Genomic DNA, 19,456 nt, shown 5'->3' on the forward strand with positions numbered 1-19,456 from the left:
ATGTACATGTAGTGGTTACACAGTCCAATAAATTGTAGTAGCCGTTGATACAATTTATTGGAATTAGGAACCACTACATGTACATGTACATGTAGTGGTACATGTACATGACATCGACATGTAGTTGTACCACTACATGTACATGTAGACGTACCATGTACACTATTCGTGTGTAATTTTTGCTGTGCTTAAAAGCACTTTTGTAAATTTGTTGAAGTAATTAAGTACAAGTATACAAAGCACATAGATTATATTGAAAAGGTACTTGCAAGCAGCATTAAGTACTTAGAAAGCTGTGCTTATTTGTGCTTAAGTACAAGGACCAAGTGCTTGACCCCATGCCTGATTTCAGTTGATTCAAGCAGTGACTGAGTAAGATTAAAGAACTTATATTTTTAAAAACATAGACACATTTATTGACCCAGGTATTTCTGGTGGTGATAATTAAGTGATACGTTGAAGTGAGTGAATTCAATTTCAGTTAATTAAAATACTTACTAATCCATTTCTTCTTAGCAGCCCATTAACAACCTAATAAATAACAATATTTTCTTTTATTTTCATTTTTATTAATAGTTAATAAAAAATTAACTTTTAATATAATAATTATTTTAAAAAATCATAACAATAATAAAATTAATAATTATACAGTTACAAGTATCACTTTCATATCATCAATACCGTATAACGTTTTAATTTGGCGGAGTTTTATTTTGGCGATTGGCGGTTTGCAAGCAGGATCGCCAATATTAAAACTGCCAATCATTAATGCGCATGCTCAGTAATGCACATGTACACAAAAATCGCCAAATTAAAAACCGCCAATTACAATTTTACAGCAAAGTTGCCAAAATAAAGCGCTATACAGTAATACATTAATACATTCTTATGCTATATATTATTCTTATTGTTATTTTCTAATTAATAATAAGTGCATTAATATGTACATGTACATTACACTCGTATTACCTCCAGTAATGTTCCACTGCCCCCAGCGACCACTAGAGCAGCTGTACCGGACGACTGAATGTAATTAATTAATGACTGGATCTGACCTTCATAATCACTCTATCAATAAATAAAATGGGTTAAGTTGAAATCATAATACATTTACAAAAAAAGAAACTTTTAAAATTATTTTGTAAAAATCTGCTTTAAATAAGGTACACTCAACCTGCTTCACACATTTTAGTATCGAAATGTACAACTGTAATAAATCATAAATAAATTACCTCAATAAGTATGATCTCTGTCCCAGATAAGTTAAAAATTGGTGCAGAATATTTCATGAAAAGTTTCTTAGCGTTACTAAAAATAAAAATAAAATAAAATAACAATAATTTGTGTTACATTGATACATATTCATGTTGTTATTATGTACAAAGTTTGAGCTATTTCCGACTTAAATTTTTCGAGTTATGACCATTTTTAAAAAAACTCCAAATTTCGGAAAAGTACCCAAGGTTATAGCCCATGGTTTTTTCTAAAAAATGGCTCCGAAATCACTTCCGATTTTTATTACAATTTCTAATACACATTGATGTCCTTATGCTGTGTAGAAAGTTTGAGGTGATTCCGACTTCAATTTTTCGAGTTATGGCCATTTTTAAGAAAACACCAAAAATCTGAAAAGTACCCAAGGCTATAATAGCCCATGGTTTTTTCCAAAAAATGGCTCCAAAATCACCTCAAATTTTTATTACATTTTCTGATACATATTGATGTCCTTATGCCATGTAGAAAGTTTGAGCTGATTCCGACTTAAATTTTTCGAGTTTTGACCATTTTTTAAAAACGCCAAATTTCTGAAAAATACCCAAGGCTATAGCCCATGGTTTTTTCCAAAAAATGGCTCCAAAATCAACCTAAATTTTTATTACATTTTCTAAAACATATTGATGTCGTTAGTACATACAAATACTAGCCATTAATGTTATTACTTGTATCACATGTATTCAATGCTTTAATATTATGATAAACCTGTTATTGGATTTAGGATTTAGAAAGAGATATATTCTGTCAATTTTATCCATCAATGAAACAGGCTTCTCACTGTATTGCTAAAGAAAGAAAAAATAGGTTAATAATAATAATAATAATCTCAATACAAAAAATAATATGCAACAACAAAATAAAATAAAATAAAATAATAATAATAATAACATAAAGTACTTTTGCCTCTAAACAATATGAACGTGTAATTGCTGCTTCCCTGCATAAAAATAATTTTAAATAAAATAATAAATGATTTATTTACCTGTATCTCTTAGCTCCCCATCTGCTCCCTAGCCACGTACCAAAGAATATTCCATAAATTTTCCAGTTTCTTTTAAAATGTCTCCATGCAGCAGCCATGCTGAATCCGTATAACTCCGTTCACGTTTGATAGGTTACGCCCACGCACCAGCCCCACCCATTTGTTGTGCAAAGAAGAGGGGGCGTAGCTGGTAAACATGGAACCTGCAACAAAGTAAACTTGATTTGTTTTATTTCTTTTATTAGCATTATAATCAGAAAGGATGCTGGTACAGCATGCTTTAAAAAGCTTTAGGAAACCAAAACTGTTACTATTATATACTGAGTTTACTGCTTTATAGTTTTAATGTTGCTCGAAGTCAAATATGCAATAGCTTGTTTGGTTGCATTACCTCATTGCATGCTTAGCATTCGCTTATTAAGCCAATGGAATGATCTGTGATTAAAGTTGACATGTAATAAAAGTACAGTATAGCCTTCTTTATAGCATACACCTCCATTTAACGGACAGCACCTAGTGTACCAATTACATTCCTTACTGTATAAAATAACCTCCACATAAAGGACACCTCTGTATAACAGAGACACTTTCTTGCCCCAAAGTGTCCATTATAAAGAGACTGCACTACAGTTAAATATTAAAACCTTAAATTCTATTTTTTTAATCTAGTGTGGTCCAGCAGAGTAATCCAATCGGTATATACGGCTGGAGGAAAAGGTGTCTGTACTGCTTCATAGGCTTACTAGCAATAATAATAATAATAAACATATCACTGACAGTGTGGATACTAGTGGTCCTCAGATTCAATATAGTAAGGAAAAGAATATATGATAGTGTATAATAGTAATAGTAGAATAAAATTGATATACCATTGATTGTAACGGAGATACATTTCCTACATATGAATCCATGCATTATTGAGGTAATGTGTTGTTTAATTGCATCAAAGGTCACAGCCACCGGAAAATAACAGTCTTACAAGGCAATTGAAGGCATCAGTTTGCATCAATGCCCTCAGGCTCTGCATGAACTGATTCTGATTACATATTAGCATCATGAGCTGATTCTGATTACATATTAGTATCATGAGCTGTTAGTATCCTGATTATGATTACATGTTATGCAATATGATGGAGCTATTACTCACCTGTTTGTTTGCACTGCCAACATTTGAGCTCATCAATTAGACTTTATTCATTAATAATTGATGACAGCACCTGATGAGTAGTGATGAATTACTAGTATAATCATAATCACTAATAATCATATTTTACTTACACAAATAAATATTATTTTATTTAAACTACCACCACTGTACTCCTATAATTGTACTACTAATAAACTGATAAAGTCTGTTTTATAGTACTAATGCAAATCTGTGGGTTGAACTAAATCTGCATTCTGTACAAAATACCTACATACCTTACTACCAATATAATTATTTTACTACATTACTACAGATGCTATAGTAGCATTAAGTATAGCAGTATTAAGTTATTTTTTTTTCTTCTTATTTTTAGCTCACTTGCTACCAATTAGACAAAGCTGCCTAATTAAAATAGTACTGGCCCATGCAGTTAAATCATAAGTGCAAACTTAGCAGTATTTACCTCAAAAATTGTTATTAGCTATGCTCTTTTGTTGAATTTAAATTTTGTGCATTAATTTTGTGTCATTTCAATGACACTTGATGACACTAACATTACATAGTTGCAATGACGTACAACTTACACTCTTACTTCACTACTTAAATTTTAAAATATTAATAACAAGTAATCAGTTAGGACTTTAATATTCAACTATTTCCTTTCCATTTCCTTTTCCTTTTCCTCCTCCTCTCTCTTTCTCCACTGAACAGGATGGTATGGGTAGTGTCAGAGTAACTGATACAGGACTTCAGGTTAATGGAGAGACAGAATTACTGGGGACACTGTACACTGACATGATCACAGGAAATGAGGTAAGGATGCACTTTTTAAATTTAGCTTCTTATCAAAACATAACAGCATCCTTTTAAATTGTACTTTACTTATGGGCGATTATCTACATTACTCAATGATTGAATGTAGTTTTATTCATTGTCCTTTCATTTTTATTATCTACAGTATTCATTCCATTGTTGATTTTATATTGCACTCAATGAAAAGGTCGATCATGATCATTATGACGCTTTAAAAGCAATAATATTATATTAACTTTTGTACATAAATATATCAATTTTATAAATAGCCACACTAGCATGTTAATAAATAAATGGTATAGGAAAGAGTTTTTAAATTTATATTTGCTTGTTACTAATGTACATGTATATGTACACATTATTATCTGTTGAAAATGTAATTATTATAATTATTGTTATAGTGACATTAGTTTATTTTTGTACTAATATAGGATGGTCCAGTTCATGTTCAAGGTGCAGCTGACGTGTCGTTATCTGTTGGTGATAACAGTGTCAAAGTTGATTCGAATCATGTTAAGATCACGTCATCAAACTTTAGTGTACAAGATACCAAAGGGTAATTAAATAACAATGTCATCATTATTATTATTATTATTATTATTATTATTATTATTATTATTATTATTATTATAGACAATATTAATTAAAATTTTTTTCTGGGCTTAAAATTTTGTGTATGCATTTGCTCTTTGTCCTTACATATTACAAGCTACAATAAATTGATCGTCATAATTTCATTTTTACATTATTTTGTATAGGTCTGAACTATTAGCAGTTATTTCAAATAATTCAAGCACCAAAACGACGACAATCAATTCGAATACAATATCAGTGACAAGAGAAATGTCCGTAGAGAACTTAATACAGACTCCACAGATAATCTCACATGAAGATTTGGTTCTCGTATCTGAACGGAATGAGTTACGGGTGCATGGGAATGAGTCCTTGTTGCTGGAGGCTACCAATAGAGCTATTGATATACAGGCAGGAGGAAGGGGAGAGGGAGAAGGTGGTGGTAACATTACACTAACAGCAAATGAAGGAATGGTAAGATATTAATGATTGTATCAGTACAGTATAGTCTCTCTTAATGAACACTCTCTATAGCGTACACCTCCATTTAACGGACAGCACCTAGTGTACCAATTACATTCCTTACTGTATAAAATAACCTCCACATAAAGGACACTTCTGTGTAACAGAGACACTTTTTTGCCCCAAAGTGTCCATTATATAGAGGCTACACTGTACTTATATTCAGACATGCACATGTATAAGCAATACAGTAATAAATGAATGGTCATATCATATGTACAATTAACATAGATGTACATGTACATACATGTTCATGTACACATATTAAGGCACTGAAGCATATAGTTGCGTACAAATAAGCTTTGACCTGATGGGAATGTATTAAGAGAAGGAGGAAGATATGCTTAAGAGAATAAAGGGAAATGTGTCATCATGAAAAGAAGGAAGGAGACACACACAGAGAGAAGGAGAGAAGGATAGAGACAGGATGTGTGTGTGTGTGTGACTGTATGTGTGTGTGTGAAATTTAAAAGAATGACGAAGAGTCTAACAGTACAACATTCAAGGTCAAAGACATATCATCATAATCAAATATTTATGCGTAGTCATGTGCTTCATAATTAGATCAATTACAACAACTGTTAAATAGTTTAACAGTACTATAGGAAATGATACTATGTAATGTATGTGTATGTGATTAACAAAGTAACTGTTACTATGGAGAATTGGCAATAAGAGGAAGGTGATTAGTAATGACACTGTGGTTACTATAGTGATCAGTCCTTGTGTACACAGCACGAAAGTTAACCTTTGAACTTACTGCTAGTCATTAAGAGTTTGTACTGGCTCATGTAGCATCTACGATTTACTGAAATTAATGCGTGTGTGTCTCTCTGTCAGTCACACAGTACATGTGCATATTTGTACTCATTTCTATAGTAAAGTTTGAGGTCTGGACTACTATTATATGATGATCTCTGGGTCCAAAATTTTTGGGAAACAGCAAAAGATTGTGATAAGAATCAAACTTTCTACATAGCATAAGTATATCAATGTGCATCAAAAAATGCATTTTAAAAATGGGGGTGATTTTGGTGTCATTTTTTGGGAAAAAGCATAGGCTTAGAATATCAGCTTTATGACCATTTTTATACTGGTTTTAGGCTTTATATTAAAGCATAGGCATAGTCTCTGGTATCTTTTAGAAATTTTGAGCTTAAAAATGGTCATAGCTTGACAAATTTATGTCCGAATCAGCTCAAAATTTCTTCATAGCATAAAGACATATTAAGGAATGTAACAGACAAAAACAAGGTCATGAACATGAAGTGGAAGAGAAAGCACTATTTAGTATTAAAAATACAATTATTGATAATAATCATGTAATATAATATAACAAATCTAACTACTATCAAGTATGATCGACATATGATGGAAAGTCAAATTACAAATTAAACATTAATATTTGATAACCCCCAACCTGTGTATACACGCATTACACTTGTCACTAATCAACCCCACACTCACATCAAGATATCATATCAATATTATAGTCATATTAACCTCACACAATATATTATATATATAATATTAAATTATATTATCATGACATTGCATCCCCATGACATTTATTAGTACACAGTATGTGTGTGTTAACAGAATGATCTCATTTTAAAATGAAATTATAGGAGTACTATGGGGTATAGTAATAATAATATTTCAATTTTAAAAGTGACATTGTTTATGGTCAATGAGCAATATCATAAATAAGTGATGCTTTTTTCTGACCTTTCCCTCCCATAATGTATATAATGTAGAGGGGAAGGGAGAGAGAGAGAGAGAGAGAGGGAGAGAGAGAGAGGACAGGAGAGGGGAGAAAGGAGTGATATGACCAGATCTAAAGTTATAAGAACAGTCATTATTCATACAAGTACAATGCTTCAGTTTGAATCAGCCTCTACACTATCAGCCACATCACTACCTTATGTACCATTAATGCTGTTTTTATTTATCTCTAGATTGAGCTCATCAGTGATAACTTGGTACTTAAGAACCTCCCGCTCTCAGTTCCAATTAATGGAGGAAGACAATGGGATGAGGTTTATCACTTGTGTATCTGTGGAAATGGACGACTCTATCGTGTGATGGCCGTTGAAGGAAGCAGCTGCAGCAATAGCAGTTCAACAATTTGCCTTTGAAACAATTTTTTTTAAAACAAGACAAACAAAATAGACAAACAAAAGCAAAAAGAGTTTGTTTACAACTATACACAAATAAGAGACATTTTATGACTGTTACTTTGATTTGATGATATTTAAGGACACAAAAAATAAATAAATTTTAAGGGATAACAGCACAAAAAAATATAACAACAAATAACTGAAGTTGTGAATAATATGCCAACAAAGCAAGTGAATATTAATGATGCCAAGCAATCATTGGGTGCATGAAATAATAAATAAATAACAAGCAAACAAATAAATAATACATAAAATAATAAACAAATAATAAGTAAACAACAAAATAATACATAAAACAATTAATAATAACCTAGCTAATACATGCATCACACCTGAGACTTCTTTTTTATTTGTTTTTCCCACATTTTAAAACTTTTTTTTTCTTTTTTAATTTTTATAATTTTTATTGCATTCTAGTTATTTTTTAATTTTTAAACTTTTTTTGCTTTTTTCTATTTTTATAATTTTTTTGTTTTTTAGCTATTTTTTTCCTAACTCCACAAGTGCGTGTGTGTTTGTGTGCAGTGTATGTTCCATACACATAAAGTCACTTCCTTTTAGGGTCACTGGCTCGGCTGGTTTCCTCCAGCCTCCTCAAAATCCTGATCTGGGCACGCCTCCTACTCTCCATCCTCTGACGAAACCTCTCAACCCTTTCGGCAGTAGCTGGGGCAAAGAACAAGGAGCTAACTTCATCATCGTCAAAGTCACGGTTAGGAGGGGCAAAGCGCCTGGGCCTGTCTTCAAGACGGGAAGGTTCAGCTCTGATACCATAGTCACGATTAGGAGGATCACGTACACCAGGGATTGTGGGAACAATTGGCCTGGGCCTGTCTTCAAGACGGGAAGGTTCAGCCCTGACAACATTGTCACGATTATGAGGAACAGGTACACCAGGGATTATGGTAACAATTGGCCTGGGTCTTTCTTCAAGTCGAAGAGGTTCAGCTCTGATACCATAGCCAGGAGGATCACGCAGATCAGGGATCGTGGGAACAATTGGCCTGGGTCTTTGTTCAAGTTGAGGCGGCTCGGCTCCAACGCTCATCGCTCCTTCGCCCGATGGAGACGAGTCCCTTTGAGCTGGTTGGCCAGGACGACGTATCTTGATTTCTTTCTTACGAGGCTTGGCTCCGGCGCTCGCTGCTCCTTCGCCCGATGGAGACGAGTCCTTCTGGGCTGGTTTGCTAGGGCGGCGTAATGTGCTTTCTTTCCTGCGGGGGGAACTTGGTCGAGGGAGAAGTGTCATTCTCTCGCCTTCGACTGACAAAGAACCACGGCGAGATCCGGAACCACGCCTAGTGAGTCGTTTCATGCGACGAACTTGAGATGGAATGAAACGCCCGTCACTAGCACTAGGAGTAGCAGAAGGTATTTCAGGAAGGTAGATATTGGAGAGTGCGGATTCTTTTTCTTTCTTGTCAATGGTAGCTGGTTTCTTTTTCATTGCTGAAGACGGGACGGCGTCTTCTCCCTCAATCTTCTTCTTCTCAATGATCAATGGAAGATGGGGCCCATCGTCTTTGACATTGGCCTTTTTGTCGTCAATTTTAAAATGAATGGTCTTGCCGCGTCGGCTCTCCTCGCTTCCGAAAGAAGACGTGCCTCCTTTCTTGACCGCATCTGGTTTAACAATTGTCTCGGACAATATTTTCTTGGTAAAATCAACGGTGATGAGTTTTTCCTCGTCCTCCTTCTCAGCCGAGCCCCTCCTCTTTGTAGCGGCATGGGGTTTGCTTTTCTTAGGGCTTGGAGGAGGGATTATAATAGCCCCTTCATCATCATCGCTCTCATCATCATCAAGAATGAGGTCGCATGTGATCAACTCGCCAGTTATCTCGTCCTCTGTGGTTATGGTCAGTTTGGGAATACGAGTGTAAATAGTGATGGAAGGAAGGATGGTTTCTCCGGCCTCCTCCTCAAGGAAATCCATAAAATCATCATCATCGTCATCCTCAATATCATCAACGCTCTCACCGAGCTCCTCCCTCCTCTTCCTTTCCTTTTCCTTCTCCTCGGCCTTCTTGATCTTCTTGTCCCAGAAATCTTTATTAGAATTGATGTTATTTATCATCAGCCTAGACAGGTCGGACTGGACGAGCTTGCCCCAAGCATTGTACAGGGGCAGGGCGCAGAATTGAAAGAACCCGGACTGAGCGTTGGGTATTTTGGTGGTCTTACGGTCGCAGAGGTAAGAGATTGGGAGGTCCGAGGACTTCTCGAGGTCGCCCTGCTGGAAAAACTCTTCCATTATCTTGAAGCTCCATTGGCGGGAGAGTCTGAGCATGCGGGCAGGGTTGCTGATGTCAGCAGCTTTGATGGCAATCTAGAAAGAGAGAGGAGAAAGGATTAAATAAATGCTAAAAATAGTAACGTCACTAAATATAAATAATGTGAATATTTTTAGCATAGCAACATGATAATTAATGTTATAATTGTATGCATAATGACACGGTTCTAGTTACTATTAAAATTTCCCCTTTCCTTCCTCAAGGAATGGAATGCTACATTGAAACCAATTACTAACATACATGCATGTACATGTACATACATAAATACATTTACTGTACATGTATGTGAACTTACCATCAGTGCAAACTGCCTGTCATAAGTATCGCTAAGGTCAATGCCTTTTTCAGTGGACAGCATAGTCTCAAATTTAGCCAAGAAGTCCTTATGCTTGTTGACATCAGTAGCAAGGATGAGGTCCTCCATAAGACTCATGATGGTGTCTTTCTCTGGGAGGTGATCCAGGAGTCCTGTTTCATACAGAAGGGCCCTGGTAGAGTGGCAATGGTGCCTCTCAAGGAGACTGGTTGTCTATAAAGGATGATGGGGAAATGGTATGGTAAGTATTAGTAGTATAAGAGATATACATGGATATTATTATAGTATTAGGAAGACATGTAGTGGAAGCTATCAATGGGGAAGGCCCAAGATAAGAGATGGTCAAACATTGGAAAGATCAAGGAAAGAAAAGGTGAAAAGGTTACCCCTATCAGACCAATATATACATGTATATGTACTATTGCTATTGTTGATATTACTTTCATATTAAACTATCAGTTACATGTACAAGTTAAGATAGCACAATTATTATTATTATTATTATTATTATTATTATTATTATTATTATTATTATTATTATTATTGTTATTAGTATTAGTATTTAACATACCCCGTGTATAGCTGTGAGGTAGCTTCCAGAGTTGACAAGATAGTTATGATTGACGCCGGGATGATCAAGATCATGACAAAGAGAAGCAAGAAATGTGGCCAATATCTCAACAGAAGTCATTTTGCTATACATCTAAAGAATAAAAGAAACAATAATATCAATATACCAATGAATAGATGACGCAACTTGGAGTCATAATAAAATTATTATTAGCCATAAAAAGTAATGTAATGTCACTGATATTGTGCAACATTGAAATAATATCACAGACACACAAATAATGTAATAATAATAATAATAATAAAATTAATATTATAAACTCACCACAGGGTCTAGGACGATGCAATGAAGAGCCTGGGTCACGTCAGCAGCATGATAAGAGTTGTGGTAGGAATTCTCGGGATGGTAGAATCCTTCAACTTGAGTCAAGAACTTGTACAATTTAAGCGAATCCAAATTGAATATTTCCGGCAAGTTGTGCCTTTGGAAAATGTTCATGCCAACGTGAAACAATGGGCGTCCTAGAGAAATAAAATATATAATAATAATACTATAATAATAATAATAATAACTGAGGAATTGATATTCAAATAGTGATATTAATGCATGAATAGTCGCAATTAACAAGTGCAAGTGGTGAAATCTCCTGCTAATTGTATGTTAATTACAACACAATCCATATCTACTAAAAATCAATTATCTTTTCATAAGCTTGCGAGCCGCTAAATCACTCAATTCCGATACAAACAACACCACAAAACACTAGGCAGCTGGTATGACAAAGAGAAGGCTGGAGAGAGTTTACATATGTACACAAAAGCACTTGACAGCTTTGAAAGAGCCGTAGCTGAATATAGCCTGCACGTGTGTTTACATTACATGTACATGTGTACACTAAGTAAATGCAGCAGCTAATTTTCAAGTCTGTCAGGCCTCTACTTTATAAAGGACATACCTTCAGCAAGACGGCCAAAAGCAAAAACATCAAAGTCCCAAGAGTCTATGTTCCTTAGAATATTCTGTAGAAGAGAGAGAGAGAGGGGGGGGATTAAATAATGAAATATTAATAATAACATTTGGCAGTGACTTAGTAGGAAGTGGTTTAAAAATACAATAATAATAATATAATATAATAGTATCATGTGTGTACTGTACATGTAATAGCAGCTAAGGAGCATGATAGGAATATAATAGGTTTCAATTCCTTGTTTAATGAGGCTACAATAAATACATTATTAAGAGCCATTATATACATGTACATGCATTGATTCAACTAATAATTGTGTACAGCTATTATCATTATTATCATTATTACTATTATTATTATCATTATTACTATTATTATTATCATTATTACTATTATTATTATTATTATTATTATCATACCGCCCACTTACATTGGCAGTAGGGCTGAGATGGAAAGAACAGTTAGTAATACCAACGGAGTCAATGACAGATCCACGTATCTTGTCCTTGTAGACGGAAGAGGCTGTAGTGTGAAGGAGCGAGCCTCGGCGGTAATGAGCACGGGACTTTGGGCTCAAGGATAAATCAAGAGCTATGGGGGAGAGAGAGAGAGATGATAAAATCCAATTTTTGCACTTTCTACTGAAGTGTGACGTATACACAATGAGATTATGCAGTTTGCTTTGATGTGGGATTGCAGTGGCATCAAACAAAACAATGTTTAAAACTTGCTATTATCATTATTTCTTATTGCTATCTTCACTTACTGTCGTTGGGAAGGGATGGGAGCCTTCCATGAACGATAGACGGGTACCTCACGTTACGAGTTGCAATAGCTTCAACTGCAAGAAAAAAGAGAAAACCAACGTTATTTCGCATCGGACTGCAGTAGAGTGCAATAACTTACCAAGATACCTTATGTACATGGCTGAAGCATCATTCGGGCCGTAGCTGATTGCACCTCGTCTCCTCATCCTTGGACGAGAGTGATATGGAGGAACAGCTTCGTCCTCTGTCTGGCCATTCTCCCCGCTGCTGATGGCGAGCCGTCTCCTCAGAACAACGGGAGAGAGGCATCTGTCAACAGGTAGATGGGGGAGCTCTGGAAGCGAGCTAACAGGAGAGACATATGGAGAAGGCATGGGAGACACCTCCGGAGAGTTGTCTTGAGAATTGGCTGGGGTTGGGGGCTGGGAACCGCTGGAAGAACCATCGGGATCCAAGTTATCCATGTCAAGATAGCTCGCAAGCAAAGAGGCTGTGGAGCTAGGTGACGGACGGAAATATGGCGAAAGTAGCATCGCGGCCATGACTTTTATACAACAGCAAAGAAGACTTTCTTGCAGAGATTCTCTATGAGCAAGTAGGCCCTGGTCCATTCCTTTTATACACATTTCTGCAAAAAAAGTTGGTTTAACCGGATCACGATGACGTAAACTACGTCACAATGAGCCATGTCATAATGGCATCTATTATCTCGACTCTGTTCATCTTAGCCTGGCTCTCAAGCCTTGGGTATAGTCTATTTGTGTGTCCCGAGGTCTGTCATTGTTCAGAACCTGCTAGGATAGTGGATTGCTCTTCGTCAGGGCTATCATTTGTGCCTAAAGTGCAAGATAATACTTTGAGATTGTAAGTTCCATAATTAAAATGGGCGGGGCTCATTAATGCAGCAGCAATAAGTGGGTGTGGCTCAGTTCTATAATAATGTATTTTAAATTAAAACTGCCTAATATATAAATCATTAATGTGACGGCTGACGATATAACTATGTCGTTGTAAATTCTCGTTTTATAATATCCGAGCATTAAATAATTGGTTTTAATTAAGATTAACGAGGAGATCAAGTGAATGTAGACTTGACGCTTCATTTAAGATCAAGTATTTGTTGATTGATCATAAGATGATAATTGGCACCTTGTGAAATTGGTGTCACATATCTCACATATGTCTTCTCCCTCTCCCTCCCTCTCTCTCTCTCTCTCTCTCTCTCCCTCTCTCTCTCTCTCTCTCCCTCTCTCTCTCTCTCTCCTTTTATTAGATACTTGGGCGACAACGATATTGCTAATCTTACTTCTCTCTCCTTCTCAAAACTGCACAAGTTAACGTACCTGTACGCCAATCCCATACACACGCACAATACAATATTTACATGTACATGTACATCAGAGTAAAGTAGTAACAATTATAGTACTATACCAATTAATTGTAACAAATAAGTACATTTACCAGGTACATGTACGCATTAAAATTCCATAAAGATGATTATTAATTACTGTACTAATACAATAATGACTCATACTATATGATAATACAGTTTTTATTTGTAAACCTGCTAGTTGTTTTGTGAAAGTTTAGTAATTGTTATCGTTTCTGTTCTACCAGTGACCATTGGTACCTTGGCGACCTTGAGATTAGCATGGACGAGGACTATGTAGTCAAGTGTAGCGTCTTTTAGTTTGGCGATTAAAATTTCGACTCGCTAGGTAAAAATATTGCAAACCCATCAAATGTTTTTAGCTACATACATGTAGAAACAGGTAACAGTGCTTAGATTGATATACAACGTAGACGTAAAACAATATCTATAAGCATATGTGACAGAAGGACATGATAGTTAAACATGGAATTCCTTATAAGTACAAGAGCAGGTCTACATCCATGCACTGTATAGGTACGACTGTTTTTCTATTAAAATTTGTTTTTTCTTTCTTTAAAAAACTGTTTTTGTCACACCCCAAAAATGGACATTCCGGATACAGTGTCCCAAATAAGTCCAAACAACCTTTAGGGTGAGATCTTGGCCCATTAGCACTAAAACTTGATTTTATCCACGAAATTCCTCAACCATTTAAGGGCAAAGAAAAAATTTCCCTGAGGACGAATAAATCGATACATTCTATCGACATTCGGCAGGTAGTTAGCACTGAAACATTATTCAGCTGCTGTAAAGAAGCTGGTAATGACTGAATCAGGTGCTAATACCAGCTGAACCTCAAACTTGAACTACTGTACACAGCAATCAGAGTCACGCACCACTTGTGCTTGTACACAGAAAAACACACTGTTTACATTTCAACCAGTAGTTATGCACAGTCAGGGAGGCTTGATGGGTTTAGTGGCATAAAGTGCATGCAGTTTTAAAAATGAATTTTTTGATGGGAATTTTAGTACTGTTGTTGTTGTTGGTTGTGGCAATGATAGAGATATGTCCCTTTTAGTCCCTCCCCCTCCTCTTTCTCTATTGTATTATCTACTCTCTCTCTCTCCTCATCACTTGTACATTAATGTAAAATCAAACCTCTGGGCACTTTGGGACCCAATAATACCCTAGCTCCTAATTATGAACCTGTTCTTATTTCAGAGGTTCATTAATACACATTACTATTGTATTGGGAGTTTTGGGACTGATACTACCTGTCCTCATTATAGAGGTGTCCTTATTTTAGAGTGTCCACAATAGGAGGAGGTTATTCTAGGTACATGTACTAAAGTATCATTGTTATTTTGATGGATGCTGTTACATTGCGCCTTGCAAAAGCTTAAGAGAGTGAAAATAAAAAATAATAAACTGTAAAAGTGCATGTACATGTTTTAGAGAAAGAGAGAGAGAGAGGGAGGGAGAAAGAGAGGGAGGGAGAAAGAGAGGGAGAGAGAGGGAGGGAGAGAGAGAGGGAGAGAGAGAGAGAGAGAGAGAAAGAGAAAGAGAGAGGGGGGAGAGAGGGAGGGAGAGAGAGGGAGGGAGAGAAAGAATAAAAAAAGAGCGAGACCACAAACTAATTCATTTCATTGAAATGTAATACCACTGTGTGATATAAAAACAAGTAATACTACATAATACATATACATGTACATGTACATGTATACATGTATTATGTATGTGAATACAAAGGACTAACCTTTGTTGTAGTATTTCCCAATTAATGGTCACATGTTTGTGGTTCTCTTTAAAGGATTATATCAAACAACAGGATCAGCCACATAACAGAGGATACCTTTCATGGGCTTACGTCATTGAAATATCTGTAAGTAACAATAATAATAATAATAATAATAATAATAAATATACATGTACATGTACGTGTACGTGAGGTGTGAGGTGGAATGAAAGGTTTGAGGTGTTAAAAGTAATGGCATACATGTATACAGTATAGTCTCTCTTAATGGACACTCTCTATAGTGTACACCTCCATTTAACGGACAGCACCTAGTGTACCAATTACATTCCTTACTGTATAAAATAACCTCCACATAAAGGACACTTCTGTATAACAGAGACACTTTCTTGACCCAGTGTCCATTATATAGAGGCTACAGAGATATCAGCTCGAGGTAAAGCTGAGGGCAGATATAAAGGGACACTGGTATAACAATACGTTACATGTACATGTACATGTACATGTAGATACATGTAGATACAATTCATGTAATACATATTGATGTGTGCTGGCAGGTTGGTACATATACATTAATATACATGTAATTATGAAACAGCTAGTGCAAAGTGAAGCCTTTGACTGTGTTAAATTTTAAAATTAAATTACCGGTATTATGATGAATTGATAATACATGTACATATACATGTACTTAAAAACGACGTATGTTTGTATCAGCTAGTGTATGGGTAAGACCCTGTAATTTAGCGTCAATATAAACAAAATACGGATATAATTAATTGCTCTAATTCATGTTTTCTATACAAATTCGTGTCATTTTCAAAACATCTTCTACCGTTCCAAGGAAAAATATAATATTTTAGACATTTATTATTGTAATTTTAAGATTTTAATTTGAAGCCAATTTAATAAAGATTAATCTACATGTACAAGTGTATGTGTTTTTGGAAAAAATAAGTGAAATTCTTGGAATGTTTTTACAGCATATTTCATCTAATCATACATGTACATATACATGTACATGTACATGTATATGTACATGTACGTGCATACCGCTGCTTTGATGATGTACATGTAGATGTACTTAATTAATAATAATAACTGTGTTTAAGGAAACATGGACTCAATATGATGTTGATATAGGTAAGTGTATACATGTAAATGTATACCTACTTGTGTAACACTTTGGGACAAGAAAGGGAAAGTGTCTCTGTTATACAGAGGTGTCCTTTATGTGGAGGTTATTTTATACAGTAAGGAATGTAATTGGTATACTAGGTGCTGTCCATTAAATGGAGATGTACGCTATAGAGAGTGTCCATTAAGCTATGTACTCCATCTTTTAAAATTAGTTTTAAAGATTTGTAATTTTGCTAAATATGTATTGTTAAACAAGCTTCATTCCTATTCTCTTGGCAGTCTATCCTTCTTTTGTTGTTATTGCAATTTCTGTGTCACTCCCTAATGCAGTGCAACCTGCTTTAACGCCTTTTTGAGACAATTGTATTTTAATTTTAATTTTATTATTCTCAATAATCATGTCTAGCCTACTACAGATGCTATGTCTATTATTCATCATTAGTATTACTAATATATTATTATTATTAATTTTAGTATTATAATAATAGTAGTATTATTGTCATTCTAAGTGGAGTAGAATTCATGTACTTTTTATAAGCTAAGGATGTGTAATTGTTAGAATTCCACATGTCCATGCAGGCATCTCTCTCTCTCTCTCTCTCTCTCTCCCTCCCTCCCTCCCTCCCTCCCTCCCTCCCTCCCTCCCTCCCTCTCTCTCTCCCTCCTTCCCTCTCTCTCCCTCTCCCTCTCCCTCCCTCCCTTCCTCTCTCTCCCATAGCATCATAAAGCATCATAATAAACTCACACACTTGTACATACACAAACACAGAGTCCATATATACACACAAACACAATGTCAAGTCCCATTACACAACTACAACTATACAATCATTAAAGTATTACATATACACATTATGGTGTTACGGTGTTTCCCTCTGTGTCTTAACTTAGGGTACTCGATTCTAACAGAATAACAACACTACCTAAAAGATTACTCAGATCTCAACACCAGTTGAGAACACTGTGAGCTTATACTTCATATACAGCATACACATTAACATTGTACACATGTACATGTACATATACATTTAGAGGTACATGTACACGTGTATGTATACCGTATAGCTGCTTAATTTCAAGGGTACAATTTTTGCTGTTTTCGCGGATTTTCCATATCCACAAAAGTTAATTTCGTAAAATTATCCATATCACCCTATAAACATGTGTACTTTAAAATAAAAACCACGAAAGTTAAGTCACAAAAAAGACTTGTGGCCTGATTTGCGAAAGTTTATTGCCTCAAAACTTTGTGGCTATACGGTATGTACATATACATTATACATTATACATGTACATGTACATGTACATGTACATGTACATGTACATATATGGTAGTGAGATATTGAGAAAGAGGGGGAGACATAATGACCTTATTAAAATAATAAAAATAATTATTATTATTTCATTAACAAAAATAATGCATGTCCATACAAGGCATACATGTACATGTACGTGATGTTGTCATGGAAACGTCAGGCAGAATCAACCAGTAAAATATTATAACAACAATTACTAGAACTATTATTATTATTATTTTAATTTTCTTAATTTACAAATAATAAAAATAGATTTTTTACAAAATAATTTAATTACTGAATGTAGTGTGACACTGTGCAGGAGTGTGTAGCAATAGACTATGAATATCATTATAGATCAATGAATATCATTATAATCATCACACAGTGTAGCCTCTATATAATGGACACTTTGGGACAAGAAAGTGTCTCTGTTATACAGAGGTGTCCTTTATGTGGAGGTTATTTTATACAGTAAGGAATGTAATTGGTACACTAGGTGCTGTCCGTTAAATGGAGGTGTACGCTATAGAGAGTGTCCATTAGCACTATATTATAATCTATTAAACTCATTATCAAATGAAAGGCTATGAATATCATTACAACACATTATGAATATTATTACCAGCATGAGTCATCCTGACAATTTGCTGACAAGTCACACTAACACAAAAGAATAAAACAAATATAAAATGATCTTTTCCCTAAATGTACAAATATCTATGACTAACTCTGACACTGGCCAATCAGATTACAGCATTCTGCTTTGTCATGTATAATGAATTAGCAGAAACAGCCTACAACTAACTTGAGAATTTAAATCGGGCATGACTCGTGACATCACGCGATGTCACGTGATGTCACTACCATTAAAATCCCAAAAAATTGCAGCGTCATGTATCACTAAAATACAAAAAGCCGTAACATAATTATTATAATTTACTATTCGGAATTTGCTAGCTAATGCATAGTAGCCCATGACGTCGAAAAATGTACTTATATGTATAAATAAAATTATTAGGCGTCCAATCAGATTTCTCTCTTCTTATTGTTTTATCGCTATACGAATAATTGCTATTGCTACACGTAGCTCGCTAATTTTGAGTGACGAATTGGAATGTCTTGTTCTTATTCTAATTTCACAAGAGGAACACGTAGACACATACCTACACATGTACATTGTGTACATGTAATGTGCATGTACATGTACATCTTAATAGCAAGAATAAGATATTTATAATTTTAATTTTATATAATTTTATATTTCGTCTGGAAAAATGTTCGTTCTAAGCAGGATTTGACGTTTTCGTTCTTTTTACTTTCGTTCTGAGCAGCCATTTTGTATCCGTGGCATTGAGAAAACGCCTTTTCCATTTGGAAATATTTGTTCCACAAGGAATGAGAACGAAATTAAACTCTGACAAAATATACCTGCTATAATAGCATACTAAGCATACACATATAAGTGTGACTGAGATAAAAACTCACA

The 19,456-nt window shown here is 35.0% G+C and overlaps 4 protein-coding genes across 5 annotated transcripts in view; 2 read left to right on the top strand and 2 right to left on the bottom strand.

Annotated features, from left to right (window-relative positions):
• Positions 1-2,396, bottom strand: part of LOC109582051 (acylglycerol kinase, mitochondrial-like) — a 4,246-nt gene extending 1,850 nt beyond the window's left edge. Inside the window, exons 1-6 of the mRNA XM_019996612.1 lie at positions 2,258-2,396; positions 2,173-2,212; positions 1,981-2,060; positions 1,233-1,308; positions 970-1,068; positions 499-531 (exon numbers count right to left, since the gene is read on the bottom strand). Coding sequence (XP_019852171.1) covers positions 499-531; positions 970-1,068; positions 1,233-1,308; positions 1,981-2,060; positions 2,173-2,212; positions 2,258-2,355 — 426 coding nt within the window. The 5' untranslated portion in view covers positions 2,356-2,396. The remainder of the gene's footprint in view (positions 1-498; positions 532-969; positions 1,069-1,232; positions 1,309-1,980; positions 2,061-2,172; positions 2,213-2,257) is intronic.
• Positions 2,392-7,561, top strand: LOC105312802 (zeta-sarcoglycan-like). The gene is made up of 6 exons (XM_011405724.2): positions 2,392-2,470; positions 2,927-3,068; positions 4,116-4,217; positions 4,649-4,773; positions 4,976-5,264; positions 7,271-7,561. Exons 1-6 carry the CDS (start codon positions 2,454-2,456, stop codon positions 7,448-7,450), a joined length of 855 nt encoding a protein of 284 aa, XP_011404026.2. The 5' UTR covers positions 2,392-2,453; the 3' UTR covers positions 7,451-7,561.
• LOC100635484 (uncharacterized) lies at positions 7,551-13,116 on the bottom strand. 2 transcript variants are annotated; one of them, XM_019996620.1, is made up of 9 exons: positions 12,544-13,116; positions 12,404-12,478; positions 12,068-12,228; positions 11,626-11,689; positions 10,995-11,191; positions 10,671-10,802; positions 10,079-10,312; positions 8,317-9,818; positions 7,551-8,223 (listed from the first exon to the last, which is right to left on the bottom strand). In XM_019996620.1, the coding sequence occupies exons 1-9, from the start codon at positions 13,028-13,030 to the stop codon at positions 8,040-8,042; spliced, it is 3,036 nt and encodes a 1,011-aa protein (XP_019852179.1). In that variant the 5' UTR covers positions 13,031-13,116; the 3' UTR covers positions 7,551-8,039. The 2 variants fall into 2 exon arrangements, with proteins under 2 accessions (XP_019852179.1, XP_003386721.2); XM_003386673.3 differs by having other exon boundaries at positions 7,551-9,818; positions 12,544-13,044.
• Positions 13,072-17,657, top strand: LOC105312803 (leucine-rich repeat and transmembrane domain-containing protein 1-like). Its single transcript, XM_019996621.1, has 4 exons — positions 13,072-13,268; positions 13,678-13,749; positions 15,590-15,661; positions 17,564-17,657. Exons 1-4 carry the CDS (start codon positions 13,084-13,086, stop codon positions 17,637-17,639), a joined length of 405 nt encoding a protein of 134 aa, XP_019852180.1. The 5' UTR covers positions 13,072-13,083; the 3' UTR covers positions 17,640-17,657.
• The last annotated feature ends 1,799 nt before the right edge of the window (positions 17,658-19,456 follow it).

Source organism: Amphimedon queenslandica, unplaced genomic scaffold (genome assembly GCF_000090795.2).
Source record: "Amphimedon queenslandica unplaced genomic scaffold, v1.1 AMPQUscaffold_13403, whole genome shotgun sequence".
In the NCBI taxonomy this organism is placed as follows: domain Eukaryota; kingdom Metazoa; phylum Porifera; class Demospongiae; order Haplosclerida; family Niphatidae; genus Amphimedon; species Amphimedon queenslandica.

Bases quoted from the DNA above. Each gene is read 5' to 3' on its own strand.
- LOC105312802 (XM_011405724.2), top strand. The intron at 4,218-4,648 runs GTAAGGATGCAC...GTACTAATATAG, and splicing joins ACATGATCACAGGAAATGAG to GATGGTCCAGTTCATGTTCA. The intron at 5,265-7,270 runs GTAAGATATTAA...ATTTATCTCTAG, and splicing joins TAACAGCAAATGAAGGAATG to ATTGAGCTCATCAGTGATAA.
- LOC100635484 (XM_003386673.3), bottom strand. From the start codon at position 13,030: ATGTGTATAAAAGGAATGGACCAGGGCCTACTTGCTCATAGAGAATCT. The intron at 11,690-12,067 runs GTAAGTGGGCGG...TCTCTTCTACAG, and splicing joins ATCTCAGCCCTACTGCCAAT to AATATTCTAAGGAACATAGA. The intron at 9,819-10,078 runs GTAAGTTCACAT...CTCTCTTTCTAG, and splicing joins ACAGGCAGTTTGCACTGATG to ATTGCCATCAAAGCTGCTGA.
- LOC105312803 (XM_019996621.1), top strand. From the start codon at position 13,084: ATGAGCCATGTCATAATGGCATCTATTATCTCGACTCTGTTCATCTTA. The intron at 13,269-13,677 runs GTAAGTTCCATA...TCCTTTTATTAG, and splicing joins CAAGATAATACTTTGAGATT to ATACTTGGGCGACAACGATA. The intron at 13,750-15,589 runs GTACGCCAATCC...TTCTCTTTAAAG, and splicing joins CTGCACAAGTTAACGTACCT to GATTATATCAAACAACAGGA.